Source organism: Neovison vison, chromosome 12, assembly GCF_020171115.1.
Source record: "Neovison vison isolate M4711 chromosome 12, ASM_NN_V1, whole genome shotgun sequence".
Lineage (NCBI taxonomy): Eukaryota > Metazoa > Chordata > Mammalia > Carnivora > Mustelidae > Neogale > Neogale vison.
Genome location: NC_058102.1, coordinates 72,731,641 through 72,746,742, shown reverse-complemented (window position 1 = coordinate 72,746,742; position 15,102 = coordinate 72,731,641). Strand labels below are relative to the sequence as shown.

The window sequence follows — 15,102 nt, the reverse complement described above, 5'->3', positions numbered from 1 at the left end:
ATATGTTGGCATTTCGTATTATCTCCTTTGTGATAGCCTTTTTCATGTTGTTTTACTGCTTGTATTTTTCTTATTGATTTGTAAGAGTTCTATATAAATTATAGATACGAGATTTTGGTAGCATATGAGGACGGCAGGTATCTTCTGCCATTTTGTGAGTTGCAAGGCTATTTGATATAATTTAGCATTGCATTATTTAAGGTAAAGGCTAAGCTTGGTAGAGGAAATAAAACATACAAACAAACAAATTTTAAAAAGCTAAAGAGGAAAAAACCCCACTAAACTAAAATATATATTTCCTTTTTTCTCATGTAACTAACTGTCTAAAGGCAGATAGTCCCAGCTAGTGTGACTCTATTCCACAAAGTCATTTTGTGTCACAAGTTTTTTCCATCTATTTGCTCCTTGGGTTTTGTCATCATTAGCCTGGTAAAAACTGATCTCTACCACATATGTGTCTGGTCTATGGGAAGGAAACAAAAGGTGGAGAAATATAAGCTCAGGATTTAAAATATCAAGAATGGCAAGAGGTCAGTTGGATTTCTGTCCATGGGCTGTTGACCCCAGATGAAGCCCATGGCCACAACTAACTGCAACAGAGTCCAGGGAAGGTAGTATCACTAGCTGAACCACTCCGTTGCTGTGAAAGAGAGAAAGACTAGATTTGGGGGAAGGTAGTTATCAAGCTGCTGTTACTATTTATTTTAGGCAAGCAGTTTGGGAACAGACAGACTTTTATTCTAAGGAGGAGAGGGGAATATGATATCAAAACATTATATAATACCAGTTATTATGAAATAATGAGTACACAGAGACATACAGGATGGAAAGGAAGAAGTAAGTTAGGTGGAAGATTTGAAAAGGCTTTGTAAAAGCTATCGTTTTGTTAGATAGAGAAAACACAAATTTCAACCTCAGAGACTTGCAGACTTGTGTGAGAGACTGAATGAATCATTCAATGAACTTGAAGCAAAGGTGTTGAGGAGGGAGGCAGGATTGAGGAGGGAAGCCGGAAGATGAGGCTAGAAACATGTTAGAATCAGACCACAAGAGCCTTGACTATCATGCTTAAAGAATGTGAGCTTTTTTTTTTCAATAGTCAATGACAAATGATTGAAGTCTTTTTTCACCAAAAAGTCTATAATTTTAACTTCACTTTTACAGATAACTATTTTATCCTCCACTTTTTCAGTATTTATTCAATACAAACCCAAGTAATCCAATAGTAAGTAGAGACCCACCCTTAATGTTTTTGTTTTCTTAAGTGATTAAAATAAACACTGTGCAAAGTAACAGTTTCACTGACACTACCCCAGAGAGTATGAGAGTCGGGGGAAGGGTGTCATGCAGTACTGCCAAGAAAATCTTCATGAGAACTAGGACAACAATCAAAAGAGTACTAATGACGATGTGAATGATCTGGCATGAAACTGGGCTTTAATGCAATATTTTGATCTGAAGCTAAAGGCTGATTAAGATTTTCATGAACTTAAACTTGAATCTGTGCAGCAAGTTATCAAGGGGTGTAATTAGAGTCACTTCCTTCCTAGGTCTGTGGGGAAATTCCCATCACCATTGATGAGAATTGTGCATAAAGATCATGGGAAGAGCATGGCCCTTGGGTTTCCTCTTAAACAGCCTGTAGGATTTGTTATGGTTATTTTAATGCACTGGTCCTTAGAGACACTAATTTCAGTTCTGCCTCTACCTTCGACATGCTGAAAATGACAAAAGTTGGGAGTGGGAACCCTAAGAGATATAGATATCTTTTCATCCTTTCTTCTTCATCTATAGTTAATTTATTTTCAAAGAGAATACTTCTTGCTCCTTACATGCCAAGTTATTAAACAACAACAACAAAAATGATTCCTATCAATGGGGGGGAAGGAACATTCCCCCATGCTGACTACGTGGCTAACTTCTCTGGGAGTTAGACTTTGGGAACTGAGGTCATTTCTTTAAGTCACTGCTGGTTCTGAGACACTTGTGTGCCAAAACACTTGGCCAGGGGATTTAGAAATGTCTGTGGTCTGGGAAACAGGATTTTTACTCAGAACATCTTGAGCCAAGTGACAAATGATGAGGAATTATAGAAGAAAAATGTGATTTGGGGCTAAGGTAATGCAGGAAAAAGTCACTTCTAAGTATGAACAGTGTTCTATTTTCTCATCTCACTCTCAGCAAAGCTATCTGGGTAACAGATCTGGATCTTCCATGGTCTTCCCTTGCCTGCTCAGTAACTAGGAGTAGGACTTGATTTTGATTTTGAGATGGAAGTTTCTTTTCTGTAATTCTGGTACATAAGCCAGTGTTTCTCTTCTCATACTTTCCATCTCAGATTTCTTAAGAGCACAATCAGCACCTACCCTACCTATAAATCTGGTCCTTCTTAAAGAAAAAAGAAAAGAAAAGAAAAATGAAAGAAACACACCTAGCTATTTTTGCCAGGTGGTAATTATCAGACATTCACTATGTGTTACTGGATGAATATATAAATGATAGACTTGTAAAACCAGAAATATCTTCTGTATGTAAAATGTTTCCCTTTTACACATTATAGTATTTTACACATTACACTATTTGATAACAAGCAAGTGGCAGGTATCAAAGAATCAGGAGAAGTTGCTGGGAGTTGGCAGATAGATGTAAGGTCTCTGCTGCAGATGTGAGAGATCAGATTTACATCGCAAAGATCTTTCGTCTCTATCCTAGAGAACAAATGTAATGCACTGAATTAGTCACTTATTAAGAATGCAATTAACTTCAAGGCAGTCCTCCATTTCAAGCTTTTGTTCTGGGCAAATGAATTAAAGCCTTTTAAGCCCTTTATAGGTGTTAACTCACTTACTCCTTGTAACAACTTACGAGGTAAGTACTATAATCATTCTGCTTTTATGCATGGGGAAAATGAAGCAAAAGAAATTAATTAACTTGTCAAGACCTCACAGACACTAGGTGTTGGAGTTTAAACCTAGATAGTCCGGCTGCAGAGTCTTTTCCTTAATCATAATACTATATTGTCTCATGAGATGGCACTCTAGTCACTCAATAATGATAGGGGAGGCCCAGGAGGCTTTATGGGGAAAATGGTCCAGGTAGAAGCAAAGCCGTGATATGAAGGTATGTATGGTTCCTCTTCAAGGAGCAGCAAGGCCCCTATGGTATAGAGTGGAAATGGTGGGAGGCAGGAGCGGTAGTAATGACATGTAGTGGCTCATGGGCCTTGGAAAAGATTTCAGTTCTCATTTTTAGAAAAACAGAAAGCCATAGGAGGGTGTTAAGCAGAGGTGTGGTGTAGTAGTATTTAAAAGAATATTATCAGGGCCCCTGGGTGGCTCAGTCAGCTGAGCATCTGCCTTCAGCTCAGATCATGATCCTGAGGTCCTGGGAGGGAGCCCTGCATCTAGTTCCCTGATCAGTGGGGAGCCTGCTTCTCCCTCTCTCTGCCTGCTGCTTCCCTGGCTTGTGTTCTCGCTCTCAAATAAAGAAACAGAATCTTAAAAAAAAAAAAAAAAAGAATATTGTTACTATGGAATTAGACTAGGGTAGAAGCAGAGGCTGTAAATATTTACTATAGAATAATACTTAAATGCAATACATGAGCCAAAATTACACACACACACACACACACACACACACACGCACAGAGCCTTCTTGTTTTTTAAAACTAAACTCAATAGTTCCTGAAACGTTTTAGCCAGTTAAATATATTTTAGCAAAGCCAGGTTCTCAAATCATTGTAATACTCTAAAATGTCTGTGTATTTTTAGGAATTAGGGATGTGATCCTCTCTTTAATGTGGCTGTCACCAGCTAAATGATGTCCCTGCCCGAACCATGACTTGACATAGGCATCCCCATCAAACTCTTGGATCAGCTTCCCCATTGAATTGAGGGTCATTAGGTTTCTGGCCCCTGGCATTTGGTAGCTGGTGGAAGGGGATGGGGGAATTGCTCGTGCTTCCGAGATAGATTCGCCCCCAGGTGCTAGGGCATTCTGTACCACTAGGACTCAGAAATCCTGTATTTCAGTCCCACTGACTATGCCCCGATATTCCCCGCCCTGCAGCCTGTGTCTCCTCCACTAACACGGACTTGGGTGTGGGATTTCTACATATTCTTACTGTTGCTGTGGAAGCTGCCTTGTTGCTCTGCTCAGCTGCGCTGGAGTGGGAGTGGGGGACCTGCATCAGTGCCAGGACTGCTAGGAAGTCTGCTCTCCATCTCTGAAGCCTCTGTTGGGCAAAGTCTTATTGAGACAGATTTTTTTTCCTTTGGCATCTTATTAAAAAATATTTTACTATTCCGACAATTGGGATAGTTGCATCCATATATACTGCGTAATGAGTACCCAGCTTGGACTCTGGAGGAAGTGGTAGAGGCAGAGAGAATTGGTCATATTCTGGATATATTTTGATGCCGGACCTAATAGACCGTGCTAATGGTTGGTATGTGAAGTATAAAAGAGAGGTGTCAAGTACAATTCCCAGGTTTGGGTCTGGTTGGAAGAAAGGCTGGGGGTAAAGGGTCAGTTTTGTTAGTGGAAATGGAGCATTTGGTTTTAGGCACGTTTTAAATGCATATTGGGTATCCAGGGGGAGCTTCAAGTACCTGCTTGTTCCATGAGTCTGATTCAAAGAGTGGCTACAATTGTTCAGAAATTATTAACTCAGTAACCTGAGAAACAATTTCCATTCATCTGGTTAGAATCATGAGTCATTTGTTTAAGATGGGATTTGAATATATTAATGATTACCTGCCTATGTCAAATGCTCATAAATGAAGTAAAATGAATACAAACCCCAAGATTGGTTTAAAAGGCTATAGAAGGATTCAGCTTTCTGCTGTTCAGCTATGTGAGACAGAAGCAGAAACCCCCAGTCTCTCAACTTAGTGCTTCCCTGGGTGCCCTCGCCCCTTCCCTGAAGAAACAAGAGCTAAGGATGATTAAATCAAGTTCTGACAGAAAATCTCACTTTAGCAAGTGAGATAACCCTAAGCCAACATATGCTAGGCCTGAATTTAGGAAGAGAGCAGAATTTTAAGAAGGGAGGTTGAAGATTCAAAGAAAAAAATATAAGATTTCCACGATACATCAGGTTCAGGTAGAAGAGCTAAGAAAACATTTCAAATCTTGGAAGTGAGTAAAATCAAAATAAGACCAAAAAAAATGTAGTTCCCTTGGAATAACTAATTTCAAAGACAGGAAGGTCTGAGAGGTGTTATTACTGTATGATATCTCTTTCACGTGCCTCTAAAAATGTTGGTTTTTTTTTTTCCCTTGAGCTTTGACTACTGATAATTTTGTGAAAGAGAAATCACAAAACTACTATGAATACAAAGAAAATATTTTAATAAAATATTCAATACAGTATTTCCCTGTGGGGACTTTTAAGAAGTGAGAAGCCGAAAGAAATAACTGTCACTTTTGGGGATCCAGTCCTAAGTGAGACAGGAATGTTCTTAGCTTTTCTCCAAAGCTCTTTGCCCAGTTCCACCAACAGGCGGCCTCAAGGAGGACGAGGAAACCTGCAAAGGTCACTGTGAAGAAGTAAGTGACTGCAATCTGTTTAGAAGCACGTAGAGAGAAGCAGTTTTTGCCTCAGGCTTCTTACCAGGCACAGAATCTGGAAAAAGGAGAAGGCAACATATTGGTTGATATACAAGAGGTGTTAACAGCACCCTTTTGGGGTTCCCCTCCCCATCCTACTTGCATTCAGAGTGACCAGTGGAAACAGAGATCTGTGGTTTCAAGTACAATGCATTTCAAACAGAATCATTCCTTGGCCAACTTTGGTACTCAAGGCCTATCACTACTAATGGAATTCTCAGGTTTCGAATTGACAGAAAGGAGAGCATACTATTTCCTCTACATAACAGAAGCATGTCCCTGCAGATGCCGTATGTGTGAGACGAGTGTCAGCCATGAATCCTCCGCCTTGTGTTACTGGTTAGTGACACAGAAAGCGCAGTTGTTGAATATGAGTATCATTTGGTGCATAAGATATAGAACAAATTGCTGGTTTCCAGCTCTGGTGCAGTCCGACTGTGCTTTGCCCAAACCACCACCATGTGATAACAGATTTTCTTGAGGTTGGCTTGCTGTCATGATTCTGATGTGTTCTGATTTCCTTCTGGAGTCATGAATTGCACCTTGGGCACCATGAGCGATGAGTTGTTTCTTCGGATGGAGTTATTCCTCCTCATGGAATTGTTTCTCCTCATGGAATTACGCTTCCTCAGAGAATTTTGATGGGATAGTTCACTCTTCTGGAGGGTCTGAATCAGGATGGAAGGCTTCTCATCCAGCTCTCGGGCACTGCACCTGGGAGCAGCTACTTTAACAGTGTTGCCAAATTTGGAGTAATCCACAGAATACACTCCTTCCTCCTCAGTTACAATAGACACAAAGCGATGGCCCCACTGGATCTCCTCCGCAATATAGGAGGTTCTTGCTTGTGTGGTAATGCCGGTAGTTTCAACCACTCCTTCCAGAATCACTATGACCTCTAGGTCTTGGTTGGCGAGGTCAGTTGCTGAAATATCATACAAGGGGCTGCGCTTGTCAATCACATGACAGATGATCAAAGGGGCCACCAGAAAAATGTTATTACTCTCAATTGGGTTATCAACGGGAATGTCCAGCTGGTGAATAGGCACCACCTCCCCTTCGGGTGTGGTTGTCTTCTTGACCACCTGGATGCGCACTGAGGCACTAATGATCATGCTCTTCCTTAGGTCACCCACGCGGAACATGAAGCACAACTTGCCATTTCGGACAGCAATCACAGCGTGGCGGCTGAAAATCAAAGTTTCTGCCCTTCTGTGGGCCTGAGCTGTTTTCATGAAAATGCAGCCCAACATGACTGCATTGATTATCAAACCCACGATGTTCTGGAGAATCAAGACTGTGATGGCCAGAGGACATTCCTCCGTCATCATTCTCCCTCCAAATCCGATGGTCACTTGAACTTCAATGGAGAAGAGAAAAGCAGAAGTGAAAGATCTGTAAGGAATGATATCAGAAAACGGTGCCATCAGATCATATTTTGCATAATGAAATAACATGCCAAGCTGAATTTTCCATGTTCTTCCTCCAAAGGCTATTAAACACTTTTGGAAAGACTTGGAACTTAACTTGTCAAAGTTTGATTCTGAACACAAGCACTTCCTCTCTCTTCCTCTCTCTCATTGGAATGCATCTACTTCCAAGGACTTTCTCTCTCTTCCTCTCTCTCATTGGAATGCAGCTACTTCCAGACTTCTGGAATTCAGTCTGTTGTTTTCTACATCATGTAATGATGGGCCTATGTATATGAAAGCATTATAATAATAAGTTAAAATAATAAATATATACTTGTATTTAAGGACGTATTTTACTTTGTGAAATACTTTCACAGTGGCATAGTTTACTTGGAGAAACTTCTTATCAGATAGATGTTTGTTATTTATTGCATATTTGAGTTTAAGTGACTGGAGTCATATGGGAAGGTCCTGAGTAATAAGTGTACTTTTTATTATTTATAACCCTTAAAATCATATTCACTGGCTAACACTTACCATGTACCTTACGCAGAGAAAGCACAGGGCTAAAGGTGGTACAAAACACATCATTCAAAAGTACTAGTATTTTTAGTAAAAAAAAAATATTTTAATGTTTTGCCGTTTGGAAAGAAAACTTTTATTGATTGTCTCATTTTGTTCTCTAATTTTACAGAATACTGAGGCTATTAAAGGAAAAATTTGAGGCAGAGATTAGTAAGTAACTGTGTCAAGATCACATAATTAAGGAGAACTTGAAAGCTCTCAATTCAGGCTTGGTGCTCTGAAAGAGGCAAAGACAGAGTGAACACATGTCAGTATTTTCCTAGGAAGCTTTTTCATGTCGTATATCTCTTCCACATAGCTCAATGTAAACACTGATTTGGTAGGTCCAAGGTCGACCTGGATAAGACTTTTGAAAAGCTCTCAGCTAAATGCTTAAGATGCACCACATTTGGTTATTCTTAAGATTAATTTATTCACTTAACTACATATCCTATATGGCTGTGACTTCCTAACAAAAACAGGGTAGTCCTGTGTTTGCCCCGATGCCAATTTCAAACTTCTCTAATTTTATAGATGATTAACCATACGTAGGCTATCCATATTATTTATCCATTAATGCCATGCACAATGAGTGAGCAAAATGCTTAAACATTTGAATGCCAAGTACACACACCTGCACTTTTGTGCAACACCATGAGGGGTAAGCATAAATGATTCTCTTGATTAACTTTTAAGGGGAGTGTAAAAATTGCCTTTTAACCCCTTTTGTTGCTAAAGTAAGAAGTAAGTGACTGTTCATGGAAAACCACAATGATTGCTTTTTGCACTAGCTACACAGATGTGTTATATGATCCAAAAACTTGGGGAAGAACAAGGATGGACCCCAGAGGAGGGGCTCAGACACAATGCTGATTTCTAATAAGGTCTATATACTTCAGGGAACAGCTTGGAGATAAATATTCCCAGACATTTCGTTTTAATGGATTGAGCGACTATTCAAGTGCCTTATTTTACATACTGTTTCTTTTACAAGTGAATTTAATTCTAAACATTCTACGGTAGCAAGACCTAGTCTTTCATGGACGCCTGTCATGCCCTCAAAAGATGAAAGTGTTCTGTTGCTCGTTTGTTCTGCTACAGAGGGAGTTAGGCTGAGTAAGAATTGATACAGTGGTTTATTTTCTGACTCATTTTGGAAAAGTCATCCACATGAAAGGGAAAGTGAGCCATCCTAAAATGAATGGTGAAATGTTATTTGGACATCCCGGTGAGTAACTGTCACAATAAGGTGTGTCTAATTTCGATAAAATGGTGGGACAGTGAACTTCTGAAAGAAAATACAAATAATAAGAAACATTATTAGGCATCTTTTAAATTCCCTTTGGGAGAGACTGGAGATTTTTATTTCTATATTTTTGGTGAAAAAATTGTATCATGTATGGTTTGTTATGATTAAGTTGCACACTGAGCTTAAAGCACAAATAATATCATAACATTAAAACAAAATTAGTAAGATATTAATCTTAAAAGATGTCAAGTAATTTTTTTTAGGTAAGTATAATTAAAAATGTGAAAATTGTCAGGCTAATAAGATCAACTTTGTCTCCTTACATTTGCGACACCATTTCTCACAGTAAACTGAATGTTCCCACCAGCAGGAATGCATCAGGGGGATGGATGTGCCTCCATACACATCTTGGTGAAAAAAGAAGAGCTAGTAGTAAAACAGCTTTTAACAACCAGTGCACTCCATAAGTTCTTCCAAAAAAATCATGGAAAGGATGCCACTTTTGATGATACATCTTTAATAAACTGCTTTATGACTCCTCTTTCACAGGAAAAGCCAACATATTTGTCTTGTAATTAAAATCTGTCATTTACTTTCGAGGCTTATCATTGTTATTTCTTTTATCTCATTTTATGACAGTCTACCATATGTTTATTAAACATTTATCTTGATATGAAAGTGATTCACCAATATTAGTGCCCATAAATTTCTTAAAGAGGAATATTATAGATAACGATATGTAGCCTACAAATGTCTGTTAAACGCAGCATTTTAATCGTTTCCATTGTATCTGGTATGCTGATGAACACCAACATTTTTCATCTGTATATTCTTGGAGACAAATTTTGTGAAAAGTTAAGACAAGAAAATAATATCTATTTGATGATAAAGGCAATGGATCAATTAAATGTATTTTTCTTTCCTCAAAATCCAAGCTGAAATCTGTGATGTGTGATCTCGGCACACAAATGCTGCACACCGCCTTGATACGTTGGCATTGCAGATACTAAGGACAGACCAGTTCACAGTCTGGGTTTCTGCTTCTTGCAGTGGTATGCTAATTTCAGAAGATTTCGGGTTCAGGAAAGGTCTCATGCTTTACAGTTGCCTGGCAGAATAGTGCTTGCTCAACTTGCTTCGCTTTGTACACTATGTGAATCTGGAATAGTACTTGGAAAATATTCTGGCAAAGTTTCCAGTATTATTACCATTGTTTCGCTTCAGAGTGAATATTTATGCAGTTGATATAAATGAGCTCTTTCTGTCTTCCAACAAAATAAATTAAAAGACAGATCACCCCAACTAAATGTTCTTAGGCCCTGTGAAAATGTGAGAATGACTGAAATCAAATTCATTCTACTTACTTTTGGAACACAACATAAGAGAAAGAAGCAAACGTTAGGCAGTCTGAGGACTTTTTCCTATTCTATTAAAACTTGTAAAGAAAACCACAACATTAAGTCACTTCTATATAATCTCCATGAAAAACTTGGACCAATTTCCACTAAAAACTATTGTTTTTCTAGTTCTACATCTTAGCATAACTTTTTTAAAATTTTTAATCCAATGTAAGCAACCAAATATTTAAGATAATCTTGGTAAAGAAGGGCTTATATCTATTTATTTCATTTTTTTAATGGATTTTTAATCTTACACCAGTTTTTCCCATTTTCCTCACGATTTCTGAAAATGTCACGGGTAAGAGAAGTCAGGGAAAAATATTACTAAAATTTGCACAATATTTTTGTCGATCAGATATATTGACTTGTGGACACCAGAACTATGGACAGCAGCTTTCCCCCCCCACCCCCACCCCCCGCACTGAAAACTGAATGGGTGCTTTTTTTTTTTTTTTTTTTCTTTTTTTTTGAGTAAAGCGCGCTGTGGAATCCTTTGCATCACAACCATTCTTTAAATTACCGATACAGTATTTTTAAAGTTAACCAGAGAAATTGAAACTCCACATTTTCAGAGCTTCCTCATCCATAAAGCTGCATTTAAAGATTCTTATTGTTTTGGATTAGGATTTTTTTTTCCTTCTTCGTGGCTGAAGGTACTAAAGTAAGAGCTTTATTTCGCTTTCAACAAAATGACTGTGCTAGGAGAGGAAGGGCAGTTTAGTATTTCTTTCTGTCCTGTTTTCAGTCCCTGCTTCATCCCACTGCATTCTTACCTGACATTAGTTACACACACCGTGGACTCCAAACCACCTTTCTCCGTTCCACTTTTCTCCATGTAAGCGTAGATGTCCCCATGGGCGAAGGCTACCAGCCACCACATGATGGCGAAGAGCAGCCAGCTGCAGAGGAACGACATGGTGAAGATGACCAGCGTGTGGCGCCATTTCAGGTCCACCAAGGTAGTGAAGATGTCCTGCAGGAACCGTCCTTGCTCACGGATGTTCTTGTGCGCCAGGTTGCACGCCCCACTCTTGGCGATGAAGCGGGCTTTGGGGAGGCGGTCTCGCACGCGCGGCTTGCGTAGATTCTCCGCGGCGATGCGCGCCAGCACATACTCCTCGGGGATGATGCTCTTTCTGGCCAACATCGTCCCGTCACCATAGCCAGCCTATTCACCTGTCTTGAACCTGCCTCTCCTTCCCTCGGAAAGTCCTCCTGCAGAAGGGAAACGATTTAAAACTTTCCCCTCCCCCACTTTACCTCTTCAGTTCTTGCACTCAAGGATGTGGCTACACGTGCCAGGTGACATGCAAACTAAGGTATGCCTTTACTACTCTAAACACGAATCTAGTTTGTGCTTGAGTTCCGGGATCGCGGAGAAGTTATTTGGTCTGAATCGGAACTGTTCCAATTTTCCTTATCGTTTTGAACACATACGGGCATAGCCTGAGTTAAACAAAACCAGGAGCCTTCCTGTAAACAGCAGGCTCAACACTACTTCTGAGATTAACCGCATCTGTAGACGAATGCAAAAATACAAACACGCGGCGTCTATGATGAAAATTAAAGCCAGCTGGGTATCACGAGCCATTTATTATTATTATTTAGAAGATATAGTAATATGAAAAGTAAAGAGAGTAAATTCTTCCTCCGTTATTTTTAGAAGTACGCAAAGAAAAGGCCGTTGCCTCTTGCGCAGTATAAATAACATGCTTAGTGAAATTTGACAAAATAATAAGAAGAAGCGATGTGCTCCGTAACTTGAAAATGATGAAGTACCTTAAGTTTTAAAGAAGTATGAATTGCATTTAAAAAATTATGAATTCCCAGTGGAATTCATAATAGTATAAACTGAAAACTTTACAGTGGAAGGGATCAAACACAGAAGCTGCAGGAAAAGTCCGGACATCAGCCTGCGAGCTGCAGATGGGGTTAAGAGCGTGCCTCGGAAAGTCCATTCAACACTGTAAACCTCTGCTGTGTTTGGCATTTTAAAGCATTTGAGGGGATGCGAACAGCCTCCCCCTCCCCTCCCCGGGAGGAGCGTTGAAACTTACAGACTCTGAGCAGCGGGCGCGGCGGCTGCACCTCCCCGCACACGCCGGCCGACCTCGGGCAGGTCCCTCGCTTTCCCATCCCGGCGCGCGGGCGCAGGGACCGCGGACGCCGGAGGGACAGATCCGGGGGCCGCGCGTCCTAGAGAGAAGAGTTAAAATAATAAAAGGTGCAATTGCATCTGAACGCGGGAGGGCTAGAGGACGGGGGATGGGTGTGGATCTTCCCCTCCCCCTACTCGGCTCTGCTCCCGGGGCCCTCGCTCTGGACGGAGGAGGGGCCGGGGGGAGAGGGGAGAGGACCTCCACAAATCAGCCTCCCAGTTCCGGCTTTGACGCGTGTGAGACCTCTGAGGCAGCTGAAGTCTGCGAGGTGGCGGCGGGAGGGGAGTGGGAGAAGGCGCATCCCGTGGAGGTGGGGAGCCGGCCAGAGGGAGGGGCAAGCAGAGCGTGCGGAGGGCGGGACCTGTGGAACTAGCTCTTTCCCAGGAGCTGCGACCCCCAGCTGCCAGCGCGCTCGCGCGTCTTTAAAAGGCTCCCTGCTCAGGAGAGAGAACTTAGAGTCCAAGTTCACTGACGTAAAGAGAATTTATTTTTTATTTTGTAATCTGGGTAGATCACTGGGCTGCTTAAGATTGAATAAAACCAGATATAGGGATCAGAAAACAGTTTTCCAAGGTGTTCAAGCTGTGTGCACACACTAATTTACATTAAATTTCCATCTAGTGGATCTTATGCAGGTGGAAGATGTTTTGGAACCCACTCTAAGTGAAGTATTTCTTCACCAGTCAAAGCTAATTCTCAGGGAATTAACCAAGGAAGCGCGCGCGCACACACACACTGGCATGCAACGACCACCCCAACCCCCGCCTCCGAAAAGAAGAAAGAGGAAAAAAAAAAAAAAAAACAAAAAACAAACCCGAGGTTTCTTCCAATGAGAAAGTTTGCCCCAAAAAGGGATCGCTGTCAACACTTTAGAACTCAAATGGTCATTCTGTACTTGATTACTTTCTGAAATGTTGCAGTTTCCTGATCTTGTCTAGATGGTCTGAATGATTAAACAGAGCAATTGCGCACAAGAAAGGTTATATAGTAAATATCTTTCTATAGTTTTTTGAATAGGCTCCCGGAAAGACAAATGTGCTTTCTCCCACAGGTCAGTCCTCTGATTTGGCACTTGTGTTAATGGAAACTTTAATTCTTGGAAATTTCACGTATTTTCCAAGACTCAGGGCAGATAGCGTATGGAGCATAAACAGTGTGTTCATTTAATTACCAAAAGACCTAAAATTAGTCTTTAATAAAGGCAATGAAGAATTTTTTCCCTTTGTGGATAGTTCTGCTTAACCCCTTTTAGCCGAGGTTGCTCTCTGTTAGTGGCAGCTCTCATCTCTACTGACATTAATTTTTACAGTAATTTATGTAGTAGATTTACTCTAAGTGTGTGGGGATCAATTTGTATAGTTAATCCCCTCATTGTTCTGTTTTACAATTGAGGTTAGTGTACAATTTATTCCGTATTCTTTTAGCTTGGGGAAGATTCATCGAACACCTTTTCACTCTTTTGTGAAGGGTGTTTTTTTTTTCCTTTTCTAGGTTTATGTATATAAAATCATAGTTGCTGTTCTGAAAAGGCAGACAGTTGTAGTAAAAGAAACAAGACTTTGATAATGAACTACAATACAAGCAAGGATGTGATTAGAATGAGAAAGGGAACTACAAACCAAGTGCCTTAGGAATTCAAATGAGAGAGATTAAGACAAAGACAATAAGGAAAGCTTCATGGATTAGTTGACATCTGATCCAGCCTTCCCACCAGATATATTTGGGGGTATGCAGAAAACCAAAAAAGGCCGTTCCACAGAAAGGAAACATCAGGGACGAAACTGTGGAGTACTGGCCAGACTGGACGCCTGAGTCCAGGGGTGCCTGGGCAGCCTCTGTCACCACTCTTCTCAACACATGCATTATTCATGTACTTGTCCCCTCCACCACTCACCCCCCAAGAGTCTGAGGGCTGCTGGAGGGCAAGCCTCCAGCTTCTTTATCTTTGTGTCCTAAGCCTCTGGCTGATCACAGCTCAAATGACAGAAGTGCTGAAAAAATACTTTGGACCAATGCAAGGAAAAGGTAAGACTGAAAACCATGTCAGGACTTAAAAATAAATGCATAGAGGGCCTTAAATGCTCAACAAAGGAGTTGGGGGTGGTGGGCAGTTTTCAGTAGGTAGACACGCTAAGTCTGATTTAGTAGGACTGGTCAGGAAGCAGGGGCTATGATGGCTTTGGAATTGGTTTCTGAGTAGAGTTCCTTGGGCTCCAGAACTCTGTGATTGGCAGAAGGGGATACTGGAAACTATTATATTAATTAGAGAAGGAATGAGGTCTGGGGCTAATAAGCAAATATATACAAAAGGAATGTTACACAGAATCAGTAATGGGAGGGAGAAGAATCAGAGCTGACTGAGGTATTTATTGTGACAGGGACATACCATTGACCCTTGAACAACGTGGGTTTGAACTGCGTGGTTCCAGTTCTGGGCAGATTGTTTTCAATAAATACAGTATGGTACTATAAATGTGTTCTCTCCTCTTTGTGATTTTCTGGGTTTTAAAAAAAAATTTTTTTAATTTAAATTCAATTAATTAATATAATGTATTATTAGTTTCAGAGGTAGAGTTCAGTGATTCATCAGTCTTATATAATACCCTGTGCTCATTAAAGTCTTTTAATTTTGTGATTTTCTTAATAAAGTCTTCTTTTCTCTAGTTTACTTTATTGTAAGAATACAGTATATAATGCATATAACATAC

General features: G+C 40.4%; 1 protein-coding gene across 1 annotated transcript; it reads right to left on the bottom strand.

Annotated features, from left to right (window-relative positions):
- Positions 1–5,335: 5,335 nt before the first annotated feature.
- KCNJ8 (potassium inwardly rectifying channel subfamily J member 8) lies at positions 5,336–12,368 on the bottom strand. Its single transcript, XM_044226845.1, has 3 exons — positions 12,293–12,368; positions 11,009–11,450; positions 5,336–7,005 (listed from the first exon to the last, which is right to left on the bottom strand). Exons 2-3 carry the CDS (start codon positions 11,380–11,382, stop codon positions 6,105–6,107), a joined length of 1,275 nt encoding a protein of 424 aa, XP_044082780.1. The 5' UTR covers positions 11,383–11,450; positions 12,293–12,368; the 3' UTR covers positions 5,336–6,104.
- Positions 12,369–15,102: the final 2,734 nt, after the last annotated feature.

Bases quoted from the DNA above. Each gene is read 5' to 3' on its own strand.
- KCNJ8 (XM_044226845.1), bottom strand. From the start codon at position 11,382: ATGTTGGCCAGAAAGAGCATCATCCCCGAGGAGTATGTGCTGGCGCGC. The intron at 7,006-11,008 runs GTAAGAATGCAG...CATTCCTTACAG, and splicing joins GTGTGTGTAACTAATGTCAG to ATCTTTCACTTCTGCTTTTC.